We start from the raw sequence: 22136 nt of genomic DNA on the forward strand, positions 1-22136 counted from the left end.
GTTAGAGATACAAATAGAACGATTTAAACGTTAGAGACACAAATAGAATTTACCCCAAACGTTGGGGACAAAAATAATACTTTACTCTAAATTTTAAAAAGAATAACCAAAGTTTGTGACTAAAATATATCACAATTATGTTATCATATATTGGCATGCTTATCAAGTAGTAAAATAAGGTGTTAACATGCTAATACTATGCTAAAATTGGTATATTCAAGTCTATAAATAGACATTATATGTAATAGTAGTATTATTCAAGTATGAGGAATATGAATCTAGATTGAGAATTTTCACTTTTTTTCTATTTGGAAAAATAATAGAAAATAGATATATATTATTATTAGTATAGAGTAGGTTATTCTTCTTCTTAATATATTATTATGTTATTATTGAGAGAAAATTATTTTAAAGTTATAGTGTATTGTTATTTAAGTGTTTATCCGAGCAAGTGATTTTCAAACAAATTATGAATTAATAGTCAAATTAATCTTAAAAGATAAGATATTTTTTAAATTTGTCCCCCAAAATTTTTTTCAATCAAATTAGTCATTCAAAGATTACGAATTAATTATATCTATCTTTCAGTTACTCTACTCACAATTTTCGTTAACGATTGATAATGTGAAATGTTAACCAATAGCATACATGACACATAAATATGTTTATGAAAATCTATCAATTTAATTACTAGGTCATATTAGGAATATGACTTGTAATTGAAAAAATGACTAAATTAATAATTTTTTATAAACATATTTGGTCAAATATCCAATTAGACATATAAGATATATATGTTATCAATTAACATTTTACAACATCAATCTTTAAAAAAAATTATTAATAAAATGACTGAAGGATAAATCCGATTAATTTACTATCTTTGAAAGATCAATTAAATTAAAAAAAAATTTTAAAAATAAATTTAAAAAATATCTTATCTTTCAAAAATTAATTTAACTATTAAGCCGACTAGTGTGAATGTTATACTTACAACGAGTGAAAGGTAAATAACTATATTATCATTGGTTAAAAGGTAAAAACACATCAACGCAGACACAAAAATAAATAAGAGAAACACTTTTTCATCCCAACATTAAAAGGGCAATTGGTGTACAAGCATTTTGCATTAAAAAATCGCACTCAAAAAATGTAACATAAGCAACTTAAACAGATAAATAATAAGAAAAGTGTTAGGAGGTTAACAACTTTTGTTATTTGTAATTATTAAGTAGTTATTAATGATGTTTTTAATGATGTGAAATTTCATCAAATAGTATAGAATTATTTATTTTTTTTTGCTAGTTACATCCTGGTCAGAATTTAATAAAATTTTTGAGAAACATTTCAAATGCACTGAGAGTACTGATGCACTAGTTATATTAACCGTCGATCTGAATTATGAAAAATATATATAATATATATTAATTGAAATCCAATAATTAAAACAACTTACTCCCGATGAACTTAAAATGTTTCCAAATTTATGTCTTCTAAACTTTTTCAAATAATAATTGGGGAGTGTTAGATAAACAATAGTTAATAATTATATTAAGGAAAAGTCTAGGGGGTCAGTAATTTTATTGCATTTTGGCTAGCATGTAACCAGTAGAAAAATGTGAGTCATTAGATGAAATTTCACACTAATTTTATACTATCAAATCATCATTGATAACTAATTGATGACTACCAATTATAAATGTTGCTGCTCCTAGCATTGTTCTTATATTAATAATTGATTTCGACTTGACCGGTAACCTTAAGGTTATGACAACTCAAATGTTTCTTTTTTTCAACTCAATATTGATGTACACAAAACGACTGTGCCCCACAATCATAAATTCATAACTCAATTTCACATCACACAACCAGTGCATTAATTATTTTTGGTACAGAACTTGACTAATGAATTCAGGCAACAAGAAATGGATCTAAATATATAATTCTTACTTTCAAAAACCAAGCTTAATACTAACAAAAATAACAAAGTATAAAGTAATGATTTTTCACTCTCCATTCTAACACTTCCCATGTAACTGATCACAGGGACGCTCTGTTCATTCCTAAAGAAATTGTTGGGATCAACCTTAGTCTTAATTTGAACCAACCTATTGAAATTATCCTTAAAATACTCATAACCATAAACCCTACCTTGATAGTAACTGTTTTTACCATGGTAGTTTATACCCAAATCAAGATCCTTGTAATTGAAATAAGCTTGTCTAGGATTCTTGGACACAAAAGCAGCCATGTACCTATGAAGTTCCCTAATCATGTTTATGTACTGATCTTCAACCTCTTTTCCTTTTTGATTCCAATTTGCATGGTACTGAATCTTCCAAAGATTCCCAGCTCTATGAGGTATAGGTGTTGCATTTGAAGGAATCTCAGCCATTCTTCCACCATAAGGGTTGAAGTACATTGCACCATTCTCCAACTCAATCATCTTCTTCCAAATCCCTTCCCAACCCGCTTTCGAAATCGGTTTTCGAACATAATCAGATTTCCTCTTGAGGTGTTTGAGTGTATACTGTGGAGTTCTTTCAAGCAAGATCTCAACTGGAGTTGTGGAAATGTCCATGTTGTCCCAAAACAACACAGATTTGAGCCATGATGTTTCAATACAATCTTGTTGCCTTAAACCCATTTGAGGAAATGTCTCATTCATGAGAGACACAAGGCTTTTTGAGTCACCAAGGAACATTGCTACAAAGGTAGCCCTTATTGTCTTTGTCAAAGTTTCAGCACCATTTGCAACTTCCAAAATCAGTCTAATGAAAAGATTAGGATCAGTATTTGGTGCAAAATATTGCCAATTATAAACTAGTTCTGTTGCATTTTGCTCCAAGGTCCTTGGAACTTGGAAAACGGTAACTGTCTCCGGAACTCTAACAAGCTTGATTTTGTAGGAAAGGACAACACCAAAGCTAGCACCACCACCACCTCTAATAGCCCAAAAGAGATCTTCACCCATGGAATCTCTATCAAGCAATCTACCTGCATCAAGAATTTTTCAGACAGTATATAAATCTATGTGGTTTTTTAAATATATACTATGTACTTTATTTAAAGTTTAAACTAACAAAATTATTTAGAGTTTAATTTTGATGAGTACCTTGAACATCAAGTATTTGTGCATCAAGAACATTGTCCACTGAAAGGCCATATTTTCTCATCATATTGCCATAGCCACCACCACTTAGGTGTCCTCCAACACCAACATTGGGACCCACCCCTGCTGGGAAGCCATGAATTTTACTCTTGTGAACAATATTATAGTAGAGCTCACCAAGTGTTGCACCAACCTGGACCCAAGCTGTTTCAGTTTCTATGTCAATCTCAATGGATCTCAGATTGAACATGTCCAAGATGAAGAATGGAACATGGTTATGAGTCACATAAGAAACACCCTCGTAATCATGGCCTCCGCTACGAATCTTCATCAGCATGTTGTGTTTCTGAGCACAAAGGATGGATGCTCGTACATGGGATACATGCAAAGCAGTGATTATAAGGAGTGGTTTCTTTGTTGTGGAGGTGTTGAAACGAAGGTTTCTAATGTAGGATTGCAACACTGAAGAGAACGAAGCATTGTTTGGTGTGAAGATTGATTCTGTTATGGGGTGAGAAGAAGAAGAATCAGAAGTAGTGTTTATAAGGCAGTGAATGAAAGTAGTGTTGAACTCTGCTGCTGAATATGTAGCAGAAGAGCAAGGAAGTGATGAAAGGAGCACAAGAGTAGAAAGAAACCATAGCATTGGTTTTGGAGAAAAGATTGGTTCCATTTTGTTTTGTACTTTAGGTTGTAATAAATCTTATATCGAAGTTTTGAAATTATTTGATAAGCTATGAACGTTTATCACGTGGATTCATATAACACCCAAAACATTGAAACATTTGAAATGCTTTGAACCAATCAATTATTTACATTAGATTTTTGGCACTTTATGGCAAGAGCCAATGTTATATTTCCACAATCAATCTTCCCCCAAACAAACCAATTAAAAAACTACAAATTAATTGATCATTATTCTTGAGTAACCACCATTATCCAAAATCATCTCATATGGGACAACAGGGATGCTCTGTTCGTTCCTAAAGAAGTTGGCAGGATCAACCATGGTCTTGATTTGAACCAACCTATTAAAGTTATCATTGAAATACTGATAACCATAAACCATGCCTTCAACATAGCTGCTCTTACCATAATGGTTAATGCCCAAATCAAAATCCTTGTAATTGTAGTAAGCCCCTCTTGGATTCATAGACACAAAAGGAGTCATATGCTTATGAAGTTTCCTTGCCAAGTTCATGTAGTAATCAGCAACATCTTTCCCTGGCTCAAACCAATTTGCTATGTATTCAACCATCCACAGGGTCCCACCCCTATAAGGAAAAGGTGTTGCATTTGATGGAATCTCATTCATTCTTCCACCATAAGGAGTGAAATATAGTTTAGTATCCTTCAATTCAATCATCTTCTTCCAAATCCCTTCTAAACCCACTTTGGAAATTGGTTTGTTTACATAATCTGATTTCATCTTAAAGTAATCAGATGGTAGGTCTCTATGAAGCAAAACCTCAAGAGGCGTTGAAGGGTTGATATCACTCCAATAAATCACTGTGGATTGAAGCCAAGTTGTTTCAATGCAATCTTGTTGCTTCAAACCCAATTGAGGGAAATTCACATTCATAAGAGAGACAAGGCTTTTGGAATCACCAAGGAATAAGGACAAGAAGTTAGCCCTCACTGTCTTTGTTACATTTTGTGTGCTATTTACAACATCCATGATAAGCCTAATGAAGAGGTTATTGTCAATGTTTGGTGCAACATGTTGCCATGTATAAATTATATCTGTGGCATTTTGCTCTAGTGTTTTTTTAACATGAAAAACCGTCACTATTTCTGGAACTCTAACAAGCTTGATTTTGTAGGCAATGACAACACAAAAGCTAGCACCACCACCACCTCTAATAGCCCAAAAGAGATCTTCACCCATGGATTCTCTTATCAAGCAATCTACCTGCATTTAGATTCAAATTAGTAGATTAAGTGATAAATTAGAATAAAGCTAAATACAACATTACAAATTTTATACATATCAATATATCATGAATAAAATCTACATATATTTTATAAGTGTAAGACAACTTTTACTTGGTGAGCTAATTTTTTAGGTTTAGTTAAGCTATTGACATTTGAAAGGACAAGAGTACCTTGAACATCAACTACTTGTGCATCAATAACATGGTCCACAGCAAGACCAAACTTTCTCAACATGTTGCCATAGCCTCCCCCACCTAAGTGTCCTCCAACGCCAACAGTGGGACAAACTCCAGCTGGAAAGCCATGGGTTTTACTTTTCTCGCCTGTAAGTGTTGCATCCGTATAAAATATCTCACAACTTATGGTACATAAATAACCACAATTTAATTTTTTCTAAAAAAAAATAAGTAAAATATTGACTTAATACTCAAAATGATCCTAAAATTTGACCTCCGATTCAATTTAGCCCCCAAAGTCTCAATTAACTCTAATTATACCCTAAAATTTTGACTCGCGTCTCAAGTTAGCCCTTCTGTCATTTTCCGTCACCAGAAAGCTGAACTGGCAATTTTGGTTGACACCTAGCAGCAAAGCAGTTAGATGACGTGGCGAAATATTTGAAAGCATAAATTTAATCCCTAAAAATTTCAAATAAAACCCAGCCCCAATTTTTCCAAATCGCAAGAGTCTCTCGAAGATAACCTAATAATATCAATCAATTGGATCAAAAAAAACATTTAACCATGTATGATAAACGGTTACAAACTAGTCAACAATTCATCAAATATTAGAAATCAATCGCTACGGTAGCGTTTGTTTTTGAGGTACTGAGACAGAGACTGAGAGACTGAGATTCAGTATCATGTTTGTTGGTTCAGAGACTGGTACTAAAATTTCTGTTTCTGTCTCCAAAATTTCAGTATTTCAATACCTCCAAAAAGTAGGAACACAGGAGACTAAAATTTTTAGAGATGGAGACTGAAATTTTAATAATATTTTATATCTAAAATACCCTCATTTCAATTAATTAATTCCAATTTTACCCTTTGTGTAAATTAAATTAGAATTTCATTCTTGTTTCAATTTCTATTTCCCATTTTGCACCAAACAGAATACTGAGATTTATTTCAATCTCCGTCTCTTAGTCTCTGTCTCTCAGTCTCAGTTTTTTCGTCTTTGTCTCTCCACCAAACGCTACCTACCTGTTCTTGATTTTCTGACTGTGAGTAAGTGGGTTGGGTGAGTATAATCTCTGAAGCTTGTGCATCATCAACAGTAAGATGTAGTACTAATGGAGCATTTTTAGTCACCTCACCAAATCTCACATGTATTTTCATAGATCAATGTAATTTCAAAGATCAATGTAATTTTTCAAAGATATACAAAAGTTGTTCTGTTGTTCTATACCACATCTCATAAATTTCACCGCATAGATTATTGTGTCTATTAGATTTAAAATGATCAAAAGTAACAAGAACATATTGAATGACACACAGCATGACTCTACCATTAAAATTATATAGTTTTCCAATGAAAAATCAATTAAAAAGAACAAATAAACAAACTAACCAGAATTGCGCAGCTAGAATATCAAATTAAAAGCTAATATTTTACAACAAATAATAGAATCAATTCTCAATTAAAATAGGATATGAAGGAGTAAGCTTATCATTTTAAAATGGAATATGAAGAATCAATAATTGCGTTACAAAAAATTATAGGATTCAGTTGTTCACCATCATATACATACAAAAAAATTAAACCCTAACATACAAAAACTCTACCATCATCAACAACCGTAATCAAGCAAAGTCCCCCAAAGTTTCACTGATGAAATAGAGCGAAAAAAATGAAGAACAAACTTTATACAACATTTTACAAAAAACAGAGCATCGTATATTGAGAGCAACGATTTTGTTACTAACCTGTTTTTGAAGAGATGAGAAGGCAATTAATCTTCACAATGGGGGGCGAAACAAATAAGAAAAGCTTCAAACTTTAGTTACAGTGCACCCATAATTCTTCTCTGAGGGTACGTATACGAGGGGAGGAGGAGGAAGAAGGAGGGTCAGTTGGGGGTTTCATTTTCAAGTAGTTAACGTTTGGGTTTTCGCATTAACCCCTTTCTCATGTCAAACGATGTCGTTTCTTAATAATTTGGGTGCCAAGAGTTAAACGACGTCGTTCTGATAGTGCCAAGTGTCAACCAAATTTGTCAGGTCAGCTCTCCGGTGACGAAAAACGACGAAAGGGCCAAATTGAGGCGCGAGTCAAAATTTTAAGGTACAATTACAGTTAATTGAAACTTATAGCTATCCTTGGGTTGGACGAATTATCCAAAGAGGATCGCTTAACTGTAGCAAGAGCACGAAAAATTGAGCGTTTCTTATCACAGCCTTTTTTCGTAGCAGAAGTATTTACCGGTTCGCCAGGAAAATATGTAGGTCTAGCATAAACAATTAGAGGGTTTAAATTGATTCTTTCTGGAGAATTAGGCGGTCTTCCCGAGAAAGCCTTTTATTTGGTGGGTAATATCGATGAAGCAATTGTGAAGGCTACAAACTTAGAAATGGAGGGAAAATTGAAGAAATGACTTTAAATCTTTGTGTACTGACGTGGGATCATGCACTTTTTCCTATTTATATATATAAAGAAAAAAGTGCAGTTGGTTCGATCCAACCTATTCTTGAAATAAACAACTTGCACACACTCCCTTTCCAAAAAAAACCAATATACCGAGCACTACACTTAGATTTATTGGATTTGTTGCTAAAATATCGGTATTAAACCCGAAACATTCGATTTAGAATTTTCAAAAGGATTACTATACTAATCCTTAACTTTTCGAGGAATCCTTCATCAGTGGTTGTGAATGACCGATTTTTCTCAATCTTTATGACTTGCTGAACTTAGAAATCCAACTTTGAAAAGAGGGGAAAAAAGAGAAAATGGGTGTTAAAGGGGGTTCCGCGGTTACTCATTTTCGATATATAACTTTGGTAAGAGCCAGTTCATCTAAATAGAAATCTTAGGAAGAATTAGGTTGGAATAGGAAAAAATTTCCTATCTTTTTTTCATCCCCTTAACAAGAATAAGGTAATAATTTCCTTATTTTCTCCCGAACCCATACGCGTTTCGGTTGGTCTTACTGTAACTGGTTTGTCTGGAAATATCCGTACCCATATTTGTCCACCTCGTCGGACATTTTGTGACATTGCCCGCCGACCTACTTCTATTTGTCTGGATCTGTCCACCTCGTCGGACATTTCGTGACATTGCCCGCCGACCTACTTCTATTTGTCTAGATGTGATCCAAGCGGGTTCAAGTGCCTGAAGAGCATATCTTCCGAAGCAAATATGATTACCCCGATGGGATATTCCTTTCATTCTCCCTCTATGTTGCTTACGAAATCTGGTTCTTTTGGGGTTATAAAATCGGTCTATTTCCAGCATCATATCCATAGTTAGCGCATTCATCATAGTTAGAAGCTCCAGCTCCGTATCAAGGTCACGGTTGATATCGTCACTATCATCAATATCGTCACTATCATCAAAAAGAAAACTCTTAGGCTTGTTATCCAGGAACTTGTTCAGAAATACTGTAATGAAAGGAACATAGGTCTGGATTGATGTCTTTTCATCGAATCCTCCTAAATTGCATTGATTTATCCGAAAGATTTCACTTCAATTGGAATTTGGTTATTCACCATGTACGAGGATCCCCGCTAAGCATCCATGGCTGAATGGTTAAAGTGCCCAACTCATAATTGGCGAATTCGTAGGTTCAATTCCTACTGGATGCACGCCAATGGGACCCTCCCTCAAATAAGTCTATCGGATTTTTGTTCAAGAATGATCAAAACTTGTTTGATGTTCTAATAGAATTTATTGAATTGTTTCGTGTTAATATAATAGTTTTAGTGCAGAATCGAATCCCCCTTTGACTCTGTACCAGCGATTTAAATAAATATATATAGTTATTATAGTTTCTAGTGGCAGGCGCGGATCGATGAATAGGAGATGTTGTGTGAGTATCTACAGGACCCAAATTATCAATAGGTTCGCCAAGTACGTTAAAAATTCGTCCTAGAGTTGCTCCGCCCACTAGAACACTTAGTGTAAAACCCGGTTAATTAACGGCTAATTAACCCATAAATGAGAATTTATTCTAAAAAGTCCAAAATGTGATTTTTATGGCTAAATGTGATAGAGGAGGTTGAGACGAGAATTTCGGTGCCAATTTTATAGAATTCGGACCAAGATTGGACCGAACGGGCCAAACTGGGCCAACCGGACCCAAAGTGGGTCCTTGGCCCAACATAACTAAATCAAAACCCTAGTTTTCAACACTCTCTCTCCTCATTAGACACACACACATGCTGAAAAAGAGAAGAATGGGGGAAGAACACTCTCTCAAACTTCTATCTCTCACTTGATCTTCAAACCACCATAACTTTTGATCTAGAGCTCCGATTGCCGCTCTGTTTGTGGCCACGCGTTCACCGCGGAGAGCTCTAAAAAACCCATACAATCAATCTTGAGGTAAGCCATGTTTAAGATAAGCATTGAATGGTTGATGTTGTTGAATGATTAAGATATATGATGTGGTCACATATGTGATGATGATTATTGATGCCTTGGTGGTATGATGTATGAGAAATATGCATGTTGTGATATATGCTTGATGATTGGTTATGGTTGAATTGTGGGTTGAACCATGTTGATGGTGAGTATGATATTGATTGTGTACAATAATGATTTATTAGAATTGGTGATTTATTGGAATTGGTGTTGTTGAAAATTGGCATGAGGAAGAGTATATGATATGTCAATGTGTTTGGGTTTGAACCACTTGGGTGAAGTGAGTTAAAATGATGGGATAGTGGTTTTGGTAAATTGAGATAATGTGTCAATGTGTGAGTTGAGGAGGCTTGATGTTGAATTTGATATATTTTGATTGATTTCAAAGAAAAGGGATGAAATCGGCATGTTTTGATTGATTTTGAAAAGAGTTGAAAATGGCTTGTTTTGAAAATGGCACTTTGTGGTTTTGTATGAAAAATATGGTTTTTGGACATACTTTGATGGGACATAACTTGGACTACGGATCTCCATTTTGTGCTAATTTAGAAATGAAATTGGATCCGGGATGTCCATGTTGTTCGAAGAATGGGTGAAAAACGATTTAAAATGAGAAAGTTATATCCGTTGGAAGATTGGGGGTTGAATATGTGAATTCTGCAGCTTTTAACTTAGAAAATTTTTTTAGCCGAATGACCCCTCGCGCGTAGGCGCACTTAGCGCGTACGCGCTGTTCTTTCAGAAAGCGCCATCCACGCGTGCGCGTGATGTGCGCGGGCGCGCCGATGTGCTGCACCCAATGCCCAGCCATTTCGCCAGAGAGTTGTGCCAAAACTGTGCCAGCTTTGTGCCTGGAGAACGAGAGCATCCACGCGTATGCGTGGTTGACGCGTGCACGTTGCTTGGGTATTTTTCAATCCACGCGTTAGCGTGCATGACGCATACGCGTCGATGAGTTTTTGAGGCCATCCACGCGTGCGCGTGGAGTGCGCGTACGCGTGGCCCTGTTTTCACCCCAAAGTTGAATTTTGAGTTTTCAAAGCCAAATCTCATACTTCTAAGCATCCGATCTCACTATTTATGTCTTAAATCATTATGATATGCCTAGCTATTAGAAAAGGAGCTAGGGGATATAGTAACTTGCGAGTGATGCAAGGGAAAAATGAATGATCAATGAGGATCAAGATGATTATGTGAGATGCGGAGGATGGTGGTGGAAGTGCTTGTTATGCCATGGGCCGAAAGGCCGTAATTGTTAATGAATTGGCTGGTTATGGATTTAACCGTGAGCCGAATGGCTAGATTATTGCCGTGTTACGGCGGAGCCATGATTATGGCTATGTATAAATGCATATATGCTGTTGAATGAATTGTGAATGTTGCACTTTCACTGTTGGAGATGAGAGTTTCCCTGGGAGGAAGCAGTGGCTAGCCACCACGTGCTCCAGGTTGAGACTCGAAGCTCTTTTGACCCTATGTCATAAGTGTGGCCGGCACTGTGAAAGACCCGGATGAGCTCGCCCCCGTAAATATTCACCAGTGAAGGTGATGGATATAGATCATGATTATGATCAAGTTTATGATTAGTATAACTCGAGTTGGGGATGCGTGACAGAGGGACAGTCCAATGGTTAGCTACCAGGACTTGTCGGGTTGACTCTATAACCGACAGATGATATCATCAACCACTAGGGACAGGCATTCATCATATGCATACTATATGAATTGTTTGAGATTGCCTATTTGTCTGCATATTACTTGCTAATTGTCTAAATGTTTTATTAGCTCCTATTTATATATTTCTTGTTTGATATAATTGTGTTTGCTACATTATACTCCTGCTGGTGGTTGGGAGGTCAGAAGGAATTGAAAAGGGAAGTATTAGTTAGACTGAAGGATCTTTAGTCATATGCCCTTTATGGTTTAGCTTGTTTATAAGCTTTGAATTATCTGGAGGAAGTCCTAGGATTGCCTTTGACTTTCCTTTATTATTATGTATTATATATGTGGAAGTTGTTACCATGCTGGGGACCTCTGGTTCTCACCCATGCGGATTTTGTGGTTTTCAGATGCAGGACGTGAGGTTTCCCGCTGAGGCATGCTGGAGACTTCTAGATTTGCGAAGATCATTTGTTCTCGGAACTATGTTTTGGGTTATATGTTTTGCTTAGATACTTTTATCTCCATTAAATAATACAAACTGTGATGACTCCTCTTATGGGAGATTTTGGAGAATAGGTTTCTGTATTTGTGTCCCTTTGGGTTTTCTTTGGGGTTTTTCTTGTTTTATCATATGTAAATATTGCTATGCTCGGACCGGTTATCTTCGCAGCCGGATTTTGAGTCTTGATATTCCTGTTTTTGACACTCCCTTGTATATATATAATCTCGCGTTGGTTTATCCTTGTTCGTTACGTTATCGATCGGAGTGTTGCGCTTTCGAGTTACGATTTTTGTTTACCCTTTTTTCTATAAAGGCTCCCAATTATAATCAATCATTCATACTACTATACGTACTAAATTTTTATTTTAGAGGTCGTAATACCTTGCCATCTCTGAATTATGACTTAAGCATAAGACTCTGTATGGTAGGGTGTTACACTTAGGAGAGCTCCCGTATCAATCACTTTAAAGACTAAATTAAATCGGGGTCAAATTTCAGGGGTTATTTTGAGTATTAACTCGTAAAATATTAGTATAGAGTACAGACAATATGTATTAAAAAAAATTAATGTCGTTTCTCTATGGCAAATAAATAATGATAATTGTATATTAAAAGAAAAAAAATAAGATATTGAAAAAATTGTCAAATTCGTCTCTTGTTCTTTAAATTAGTTCTCAAAATTTGTTTTTAATCAAATTCATCCTTTACAAATTTTAAATGATTCGCTTTAGTCCTTTTGTTATTTTTTTTGTTGACGGCACCAACATTTGTTAATGTGGTACAGTAAGTAATACTACAACATATACATAAGAGTCTTAATTAACTATTATTATGATAAGTTTATAAAATTAGATCAAATCAAAACCTAATTGAGGGTAAAACTTGAGATATTAAAGTCCCTTAATTTAAAGTTGATTTGATCTAATTTCATAAAGAATAAGCTACCAAAAATACACTCGAATAATTTTATCACGGGAAAAAATACACCCAAATTTTAATGTCAACAAAAATACCCTCAAGTAATTTAATAGCGCGACAAAAATACCCAAAAAATATTATTTTTGTAAGTGACAAACGACTTTTGTATTTAACAAACTAATTATACATTTAATCCAAAATTTTATAGAAATATTTACATAACTATTTAAAAATACACACAAAAAAAATTTGATCTCTATATTTTTATTTTATTTTTTAAAAATATTATTAGTTGTTGACAAAAAAACACAAAATATATATTTAGCAAAAAAATCTCCAAACTTTAAGAATAAAAATATTTTATTTGTCTAATTATACTTGCAAAAAAATCACATCAAAATTTAATTTTTAAAATATTTTTTGAGATTACATATTTAATATTGGACATTTTCGTCACATTTTTAAAATTATTTGAGGGCCTTTTTTATTGATAACAAAATTCAAGTGCGTTTTTGTTAACGAAAAAATTATTCGGGTGTATTTTTTGTAGTTTACCCTTTCATAAACTTATCATGTTAGCCGCTAATTAGGACTACTATGCGTATATTGTGGTATCATTTAACGTGTTACATCAACAAATTTTGATGCTGTTAACACAAAAGGACTAATAAGACTAACTTAAAATCTTTAAAAGACAAATTTAATTAAAAAAAATCAAAAATTAATTTAAAGAATGATCGATTTTTTCGAGACTAATTTGACCATTTAGGCATTTATTAATAAGATATCGATAAAAAAATATCACAAAAGTATATTGAATAATGTTATTATTATTATATAACCAAAGCATCTTGCACGTACATGTAATTTACTATTTTTACGAGTAACATTATAATGACAAAAGTGTATTGAATAATGTTATTATTATTCAAGGTTCAGAAAACCGGACCGGTCATCAAACCGTTCTAGTCACTGGTTTACTGGTTCACTGGTCTAACCGGTTCAACCGATGGTTCAACCGGAAAAACCGTTTTAGAGTAGAATAGTAAATAAATTATAAATACACATCCTAAAATATAATTATAGTCTGATACAAATCTTAAAATATCTTCGAAATTAAAAACACTACATAAAATATCATCAACCAAATACATATGATCTTATCAAAATCCAAACTCAAAAGTTAAATAGTAATAAAAGCATATGTAAATATTAAATCCCAACATCATGGTTTATCAATTATCAAAATCCGCAAGAACTTGTTGCAAATCTGCTTCGGCAAAATCAAACTTCAGCAACTAAAATTGAGTCCGATGCAACGATAAGCCAAAACAACATTTGTTTAAAAGGAAGAAAAATACAAATCAGTAAAAGAAACAAAAAATAAAATGAAACCCCAACTATAATCAAATACAAGACCTAAAGCAAGCTAAAACTCATGCTATTAATCAAACCTCAACTATGTTATAAACAAATTCAGGCAATGAATTAAGCATGCATATAGACCGAACCCAAAGGTTCAATTCATGCAACAAACAAGTTTTTCTAATTTCTAGGAGCTACTGGGCAAATTGCTCAGATGATTTGGATTTATTCAACAATAGCATGGGGAAAAATTACCACTGATGAACTAAAACAAGCTTAGAAATGAGAAATTAAGTAAAAGAAAAGGATCAACAACAACAATAGTAAGAATAAGAAAATTGGTACCCTGCTAGTAACTTTCTTATTCTCCAGAGGTAGAATAGCGAGATAAATGCAACCTTTGATCTTAAATCTGTGACTAAAATTGAAGAAAAAAAGAATCAAATCAAATCAATACCGAAAAATTAGAAATTCAAAATCAAAGTAGCAACTAATTATGTCAAATACTCAAGCTACAAACAAATTCAGTTCAGTTCAGTTCAGTTCACAGCACAGTTGACAAAGAGCAAGTTCACAGGAATTGAAATCAGAATTTGAAATTAGAAAATTGAAAGAGCAAGTCCACCGAACACAAATTGAGCTGCACAGTTCAGTTCACAAAAAAGAGCAGAAAATAGAGCAGAGGACCAAACACCAAGTTGACCAACAAATAGAAATTGTGCAACAAAGAGGAATTAAGCTACAAGACAGAGCAGAAAATGCACAGTTCAGTTCACAAAATAGAGCAGAAAATGGCAACATGCAGTTCAGTTCAGTTCAGTTCACAGCACAGTTGACAAAGAGCAAGTTCACAGGAATTGAAATCAGAAATTGAACATTGAGGACGAGGAGAAACAGAATATGAGGACAAAGAGAAACAGAATATGAGCAGAGGTCTAACTTGAGTAACTTCAGTTCAGTTTACAGAGGACGAGGCGAAGGACAAAGAGAAATGAGCAGAGGTTTGGTTTTTTTATTTTTTTTAAAAACGCAAAACGGCGTCGTTTAGTGAAAGATGCATAACCGGCCGGTCACCGGTTCGGTCCAATCGGCTGGTTTTTGACCGGTTCGCCGGTTCTTGAGCGGTTCTTCCCTCTGCGGTTTTCAGATAAGGACCGGACCGCTTGCAGCGCCGGTTCACGATTAAACCGGTTGAACCGGCCGGTCCGGTCCGGTTTTCAGAACATTGTTATTATTATATAACCAAAGCATCTTGCACGCACATGTAATTTACTATTTTTATGAGTAACATTATAATGACAAAAGTATATTGAATAATGTTACATTGACGTTGTTATCATGTTAATTGTTAATTAAAATTACTATGCGTATACTATTACATTAATAAATTTTGACGCTGTTATCCATGAAAGTGACAAAAGAGTAATGATTTACTATTTTATTACAAAAGTATATTGAATAAATGTTATCATTATTATATAAACAAAGCATGTTGCACGCACATGTAATTTACTATTTTTATGAGTAACATTATAATGATTTTATTGTGAAAACTAATATATAAATACTTTTGATTTATAAATTTGTTAGACCTCTAGAATTTGTTATTTTAATATCTAACACAACCCTCTCGATTGAGAGTTTTCTTAGGCTTAATAGTAGACAATGTCCAAGTCTATTTTTCCAGTGTTAAATTTTATTTTTATTTTTAACAAATGGCCTCAAAAACATCTGTATATACTATATACACATAAATAGTTTAATACTTAGTTAATTATTTGAAAAGTAAAATAAATTGCATAATTGTTTCTCACCAATTGTGTAGTAGAGTTCACCAAGTGTTGCACCAGATTGGACCCAAGCTGTTTCAGTTTCAATATGAACGTCAATGGATCTGAGGTTGAACATGTCAAGAATGAAGAATGGGCTCTCTGCCACGTAAGACACTCCTTCATAATCATGGCCGCCGCTACGAATCTTCATAAGCACACTACAACAAATCCTTAAGATAGCGACGGTTTTTTTGCGGCGGTTTTGTAAATGTGCCGCGAATAGACGAATTGCGGCACATATAGCGGCGGTTAGAGGTTGGGGTTGCAATCAGGACGCCATTTAGCGGCGGTTTTGCTAAAACCGCCGCTATATTGCTATAAGGTTAACATTTCGCGGCGATTTTCTTCAAACCGCCGCTATATTGCCGGTCAGGTTTGTATTTTGTGGCGTATTTTCAAAAACCGCCGCGATATGTCCGCAGGTGAAGTACTTGTTATGCATTTTGCGGCGGTTACGTTTAAACCGCCGCAAAATGCGTGTTACCACATATTGCTATGTTTTCTTTAGAAATAACCATCTGGGTATAATATAGTTAAATGAAGACTACTTTCTGAAGCTACATATGTTTAAATCATCAATAATGGAAAGCGTGCAAAATGAACGAAATCAAGAAATATACTGAAGCCATTTCAATTCGTTTCAATTACAAGCTGCGGTATTGTTTATGCTATTTTCAAAGTTATGAAAAATTCACAAAAAATTAGGACCAAGTTCCGTTAATCTCTGCAAATGTTATTATTTATTGAGTTGGATGAATCTGAACCAAGTAGCTAAACACAATTCTTTTTGGGGGCATAGATACATGTATCCACTCACTTCTCTAGATTTTATTCTTCATTCAATCAGAGAATAATTTCAATTAAATATTTTTATGTCGCTATCATCATGACATTCATAATACAAGAGACAATAATACTTATTGATTTATAATTTGGTATATATACATTATTGATTTTTATTTTTTAATTTATTTTTAATTTTTTATCACATGAAAATCATAATTTAACAAAAAGAGATGGAACAAAGCATAGATGTGTGTAGCATTTTATTTGGGCCTGAGACGAATGCCTTTTTATGGATAATCAATCTATTTGAAATTTTGGCAGTATTTAAGCTTTTCTTGATTAAGCTGATGTGATGTTATTTGTTTCCACCTTTTTTTTCCTTCTGTTTTTTCTAGTTGCTTTGCTGTGCTTCTCATTTAACTTGTTTCTGATTTAATTTGTTTCCACCTTTCTCTATTTCACTACATTTTGCACAAATCATCATCTGATTAATTTGTTTCTATTAGCATAGTTCACCTATTTATACTTTATATTTTCCTCCGCTTCATGTTAGTGGTTGGGTTTTCTTTTCCTTCTCTTTATTGTATTTGTTTTTTCTCCTGATATTTAGTGCGGTTCTCATTTGTTCTGATATTTTTCACTGTGCATCGTGTACTGGCCATTCTTCCTTGTTCTTTTTGCTGTGCTCAGTAAGTTTGTTGATGATTAAGTTATCATTCCATAGCAGTTATTGTTATTGGCTTGTTCTTCTGAAATCAATATCTACAATTGTTGTGTTGAATTCTCTTTGGTGAATATCTTTAAATCAACATGTTATGTTTCTAAGCATCGAATTGCTTTTCATGTTTTAATTCTTCTAAACTAAGTTTTTTATTTCTGAAAATTAGTAAAATTGGTTTTGTTTTTGCCATGAGTTGTTGAAATATGAGTGATTATGTTGTAGTTTGTGTAGTATGTTCTGATGGTGAGTTGGTCATGATAGGTCTTGGCATGCCTTCGCTTGCTTATCTGAAAATGCACTTACCAAAACTTTTCCTCTAACTGCACTTTGAATTCTGCATTCACGCTTCATATCTTTTTCATTGTTAGGTAACTTTCTTTTTCCTCTGCTGAATTATTTTGATTATGCTTCTCTGTCTTGACTCTTGACCTTAAAAGGTAATCAAATATCTTTTCTTTTGGTGCTGTATTTTACTTTGCTCTCTTTATAGTTAGTTAGTTAATATAATACGAGTTTTATACAATTTTTTTTATAAATTATAATTTTTTTTGTCTCTTTATATGTTGTAGAAAAAAATTAACTTGCATATATTCCACTACTAGAGAAGGAAAAGCTCACAAAGCCATTGTTACAGCCACAAAATTATCATTTGAAAGAGGTAAGTACAATTTTTGTTCTCCTTCACTAGTTCGTATTCTTGCCTTTTTTATCATGTCTTTAATTTTTTATACTTTTCATTGTTCTGAATCCCCACCTGTCTGATTTTAGTTGCTTTTTGTTCCGTCCCTTCTGTATTTTTTTTCTTGTAATTCTGCATATGTTAATTGTGGGTTTATTTTGTTGGTTGTTGCTGCTGCTATGTTATGGCTTATGAGCTAAGTACTTCTTGATATGGTTTATTAATTGTCGTTGAAGTTATGTTATCAGCTAATTAATTTGGTATGGTTGCTGCTTATACTGTGAGGAAGGTGTTATTAATGTTAGTTTCACCTTGGTTGATGGATTTTGATTATTTGTGCATTCTTGATTAAAATTCAACTAACCTTTCTATTTATTGTAATATTATACCACACCACTATTATTTGTTTATATACTTTTGGATATTGAATATCCAATTTAGTATAACCGTTGCAGTTTGTCAAGCTTGATTATTGGCCTTTGATAATAAATAATTTTACACTTATACAAGTTGTTTTACTTACCGGGTCAAGAATTTAATTGATATACACATTTTTAATTATGACACATTCAAATTTATTGAGAAACCAGTTATTAATCCTATTAAATAGTAATACTTCAACTAACATTAAAACTAGTTAATGTTTTTTATTATAAACTTATTTAATTAGACTTAGTTGATTATGATGTTAATTTATTTTAAAAAAATAAATTCTAATATTCTATCAGTCTATGATGTATCATGTAATGTGCCTTATAGTGTTCCATATAGATTTTATAATTTTTTATTCCCTATTTTTTGGGTATAATTTGTATTCTCTATTTGCTTTAAGCGTTTTTTTACGCTATGCTTGTGAGTTGTCTACTAATATTGTTTTATATACAGGTTTTTAAGGATGCCTAGGAAACCAAGGTTCAATATTATACGGGAACCCCCGAAAGATGCCGGAACTAATGACGGTACTGAGGAGACAACGGTTAGTGTTTGTGGTTAAGTTTTCTTGACGTAACCTTTAGTGAAAATTAAATATGTCCTTCAGTTGACTCATCGAACCGCATTAATTTTCCTCCCGGCAAAATTACTAGTTTAAGAAATAAAATAATTCTCAATATTAATTCGTTCTCTAACATATAATTCTAAATACTTTCACATTGCGTTAAGGTTGAGACCACGACTAGAGGAGCTCAGACATCACGGGAGGAAACACGTGATAGGGTTCCTCCGATATCATCCTCAGCTAATAGAGCTCCGGCAACTCGTATGAATGAACCGTTTCGTGCACCGCGCATCGACCATAGGAATGCACAATCGAGTACTGCTGATGACCCTCAAACTCCAACAGACAACACAGAGACTCGGCATCGCGCGGAAGTGGCTGATCATGAATTAGCGGATGAGGATTACGACCTAGAGGCGGATGACGTTCCGTCGTTTGATGACCACATTGACGACTTGTTTGCTGCCCAAGAAGTCGAAGGTCAGCATAACAACAAGAAAGCCAAAGATACAGATTTCTGGGAAGTTACTGTTATCGGTAAACATTTTTTTTCCTCTCATTTTAGTAAACAGTGATTTGCATAGTCCTTTACTTCTATTTTTCTTTTGTGCAATGATTAGAGATTAATTTTGTTTCCCATACACTTCATAGAAGACGGTGTTAAAAAAGTTTCTAAGCTGAGTGTGAAGGAGGCTATAGCCCTCTCTTCCAATACGAAGATAGTACTCCCATTTAACAGTCAGCTGCAACCGATTGGTCAGGCGGTAGGATTACTAAGTGGTTTCATAGGGAATTTGGGTGCGGATTATTCCCTGTTCCCCATACAATTAGAAAGTTGGAAGCTGGTGAGCAAAGCAAAGAGAGATCATGCGTACAACATGCTTAAGGTAAAACTTTAAGCTTCTACAATTTAAGCAATTTTAGTTTTCGGTTTTTTCTTTTTAGGTTGTTAGTAAAATTTTGATATTGTGTTTGTCACATCAGCATTTAAGCACTTCTCATTTATACGTAATTGCGACTGCTTGTACTGGATTTGAGGGTCATACTTCAATAATTTAAATTAGCCTGTAATTGTTGTGGCATGTCTTAAATATATCAATCTTATACTTGTCTGTTGGTCCTTGTTAATGATGATGTAAATGGGTTGCAGCGGGTCTTTTACTATGAGGACGATGCTGGAGGAAAAATAAAGCGTGATATTTTGAAGAGGATAAGAAAGAACTGGAAGGATTCAAGACACCACTTGTTTCATAGGTGTTACAAACAAATAAGGACTTATGAGGAAAATCTTCGGCATCACCCGAAAGGAATAGACAAAAATGATTGGAAAAAGTTCGTTGACTATCACCTGAATGAAGACACCCAGGTAAGCCTTGGTATATTTTAATATTTCCACATAAAAAAACATGTGTATACATAGTAATTCCCTTACATTTGATATTCATCATATCTTTCTCATTTGCATTTATTTTGTTACTTGTTCATAGAAAAAGTGTAAACAGAACACTTTAAATCGGAGCAAGCAAGTTTACACACATACTGGGGGCTCCAAAACCTTGGCACGAAAAAAAGACGAAGTGGTAATAAGTCATCATTTGCATTAAGATTTCGATTAAGCTTCTTGAAAAATATTGTTGTTTACTAAAGTGTGTCGATATCAATGATATAGGAGAGAGAGCAAGGGAGGCCCGTTGGTAGAGGAGAGTTGTTTATCATGACTCATAAGAAAAGAGATGGCTCGTATATCCACCCCGATGCGCGTGTTGTTAGTGTAAGTCATGTTTGAAAATTTGAAGCAATATATAGCTTACTGTATATATCATGCTACTGTTAACTTCTTCCTTTCCAATGCTGTATATTTTTAGGAAGCAATTTCAAATGTTGAGAGGCAGGATGGATCCTCTAAGCAGCTTTCACAGAATGACTCGTTAGCACAAGTTCTCGGAAAGGAGCACCCAGGACGAGTCCGTGCTCTAGGTGCTGGACCATGTCCCACCCAAATCTTTGGTAACGCTGCTGGAATACCATTGGGTTCTGCAGAGTCCAATGCAGAGGATAAGAGGACTATTGCAGAATTGACGGCTAAGCTAGAAGAAGAGCGGGCGAAGAGACAATCAATACATAAGGTCTTGGGATATGTAGTCCAACAGTTAGGAGGCAATTTGCCAGTTGAGATTGCTGAAGAGCTGGCTTTTGTGGGCGGTACACCGGACTCGTCATGCGTAGGGCCATCTTCATCTGGAAACCAAGACCCGCAACAAAAACTTTGAATTTCAACTAATGGTCTTGGATACCTTTTACATTTAAGTTGGTTTAGTATGTTAGGCTTATTTTATCAAACTTGAGCATTCTTACTTTATTTTGGATGATATTATGACAATTTCGTTATATATGTTATTTTGCATAACTTTAATTTGGTTTGTTATGTTAATTGAGCTATTTTACTTGGTTTAAATTAGTTAAAAAGTAAAAAAATTAAGGTTTAATAAACACTCTTTGTCAGTATGTGGTAAAATAATAGAAAATGTAAAATTTTAATGGAAAATTTGAGTTTGGCGTCGGTTTTGAAACCGCCGCAACACTATAATTTTTTTTTGCAGTCCGCCATTTAGCGGCGGTTTGTAACCGCCGCAAATTGGATAATAGCAATTCCCTTCACATACTGCGGCGGTTAATAACCGCCGCTAAACCTAAATGGCATTTTGCGGCGGTTATTCCAGCGGTTGGCTAAAACCGCCGCAATCCGTTTTGCCGCGCCCTATCTTCCGGCGTTCCCAGGAACCGCCGCGAAATGTTTTGCGGCGGTTAAAAACCGCCGCTAAACGGCTACAACAACCGCCGCTAAATGGCATTTTTGTTGTAGTGGCATGTGGTGCCTCTGAGCGCAAACAACGGCTGCTTGCACGTGAGATGCATGCAATGCAGTGATTATAAGGAATGGTTTCCTTGTCGTGGAGGTGTTGAAACGAAGGTTCCTAATGTTCGATTGCAACACATAAGAGAATGATGGATTGTTCGGTGTGAAGATTGATTCTGTTATGGGGTG

General features: G+C 34.4%; 2 protein-coding genes across 4 annotated transcripts; one reads left to right on the top strand and one right to left on the bottom strand.

Moving 5' to 3' along the window:
- Nucleotides 1-1841: 1841 nt before the first annotated feature.
- On the bottom strand, nt 1842-16057 carry LOC107483262 (berberine bridge enzyme-like 8). Of its 2 annotated transcripts, XM_052261000.1 has the most exons (3): nt 15890-16057; nt 5218-5370; nt 1842-2997 (listed from the first exon to the last, which is right to left on the bottom strand). In XM_052261000.1, the coding sequence occupies exons 1-3, from the start codon at nt 15981-15983 to the stop codon at nt 1877-1879; spliced, it is 1368 nt and encodes a 455-aa protein (XP_052116960.1). In that variant the 5' UTR covers nt 15984-16057; the 3' UTR covers nt 1842-1876. The 2 variants fall into 2 exon arrangements, with proteins under 2 accessions (XP_052116960.1, XP_015959377.1); XM_016103891.3 differs by lacking the exons at nt 5218-5370; nt 15890-16057 and adding an exon at nt 3116-3858.
- A 419-nt stretch (nt 16058-16476) lies between these two features.
- Nucleotides 16477-21449, top strand: LOC127746755 (uncharacterized). 2 transcript variants are annotated; one of them, XM_052261002.1, is made up of 10 exons: nt 16477-16563; nt 17783-17851; nt 17984-18072; nt 18979-19069; nt 19255-19627; nt 19742-19977; nt 20241-20456; nt 20578-20670; nt 20760-20861; nt 20956-21449. In XM_052261002.1, exons 4-10 carry the CDS (start codon nt 18989-18991, stop codon nt 21358-21360), a joined length of 1506 nt encoding a protein of 501 aa, XP_052116962.1. In that variant the 5' UTR covers nt 16477-16563; nt 17783-17851; nt 17984-18072; nt 18979-18988; the 3' UTR covers nt 21361-21449. The 2 variants fall into 2 exon arrangements, with proteins under 2 accessions (XP_052116962.1, XP_052116961.1); XM_052261001.1 differs by lacking the exon at nt 17783-17851 and having other exon boundaries at nt 16483-16563.
- The last annotated feature ends 687 nt before the right edge of the window (nt 21450-22136 follow it).

This window comes from Arachis duranensis, chromosome 4 (assembly GCF_000817695.3).
Source record: "Arachis duranensis cultivar V14167 chromosome 4, aradu.V14167.gnm2.J7QH, whole genome shotgun sequence".
NCBI classification, from domain to species: Eukaryota; Viridiplantae; Streptophyta; class Magnoliopsida; order Fabales; family Fabaceae; genus Arachis; species Arachis duranensis.

What these genes read in the sequence shown, in the direction of transcription:
- LOC107483262 (XM_016103891.3), bottom strand. Translation starts at nt 3,785, where the DNA reads ATGGAACCAATCTTTTCTCCAAAACCAATGCTATGGTTTCTTTCTACT. An exon ending in ACAAATACTTGATGTTCAAG is followed by an intron (nt 2,998 to 3,115) that starts GTACTCATCAAA and finishes TTCTTGATGCAG; the next exon opens with GTAGATTGCTTGATAGAGAT.
- LOC127746755 (XM_052261002.1), top strand. Translation starts at nt 18,989, where the DNA reads ATGCCTAGGAAACCAAGGTTCAATATTATACGGGAACCCCCGAAAGAT. An exon ending in ACCTGAATGAAGACACCCAG is followed by an intron (nt 20,457 to 20,577) that starts GTAAGCCTTGGT and finishes ACTTGTTCATAG; the next exon opens with AAAAAGTGTAAACAGAACAC. An exon ending in CCGATGCGCGTGTTGTTAGT is followed by an intron (nt 20,862 to 20,955) that starts GTAAGTCATGTT and finishes GTATATTTTTAG; the next exon opens with GAAGCAATTTCAAATGTTGA.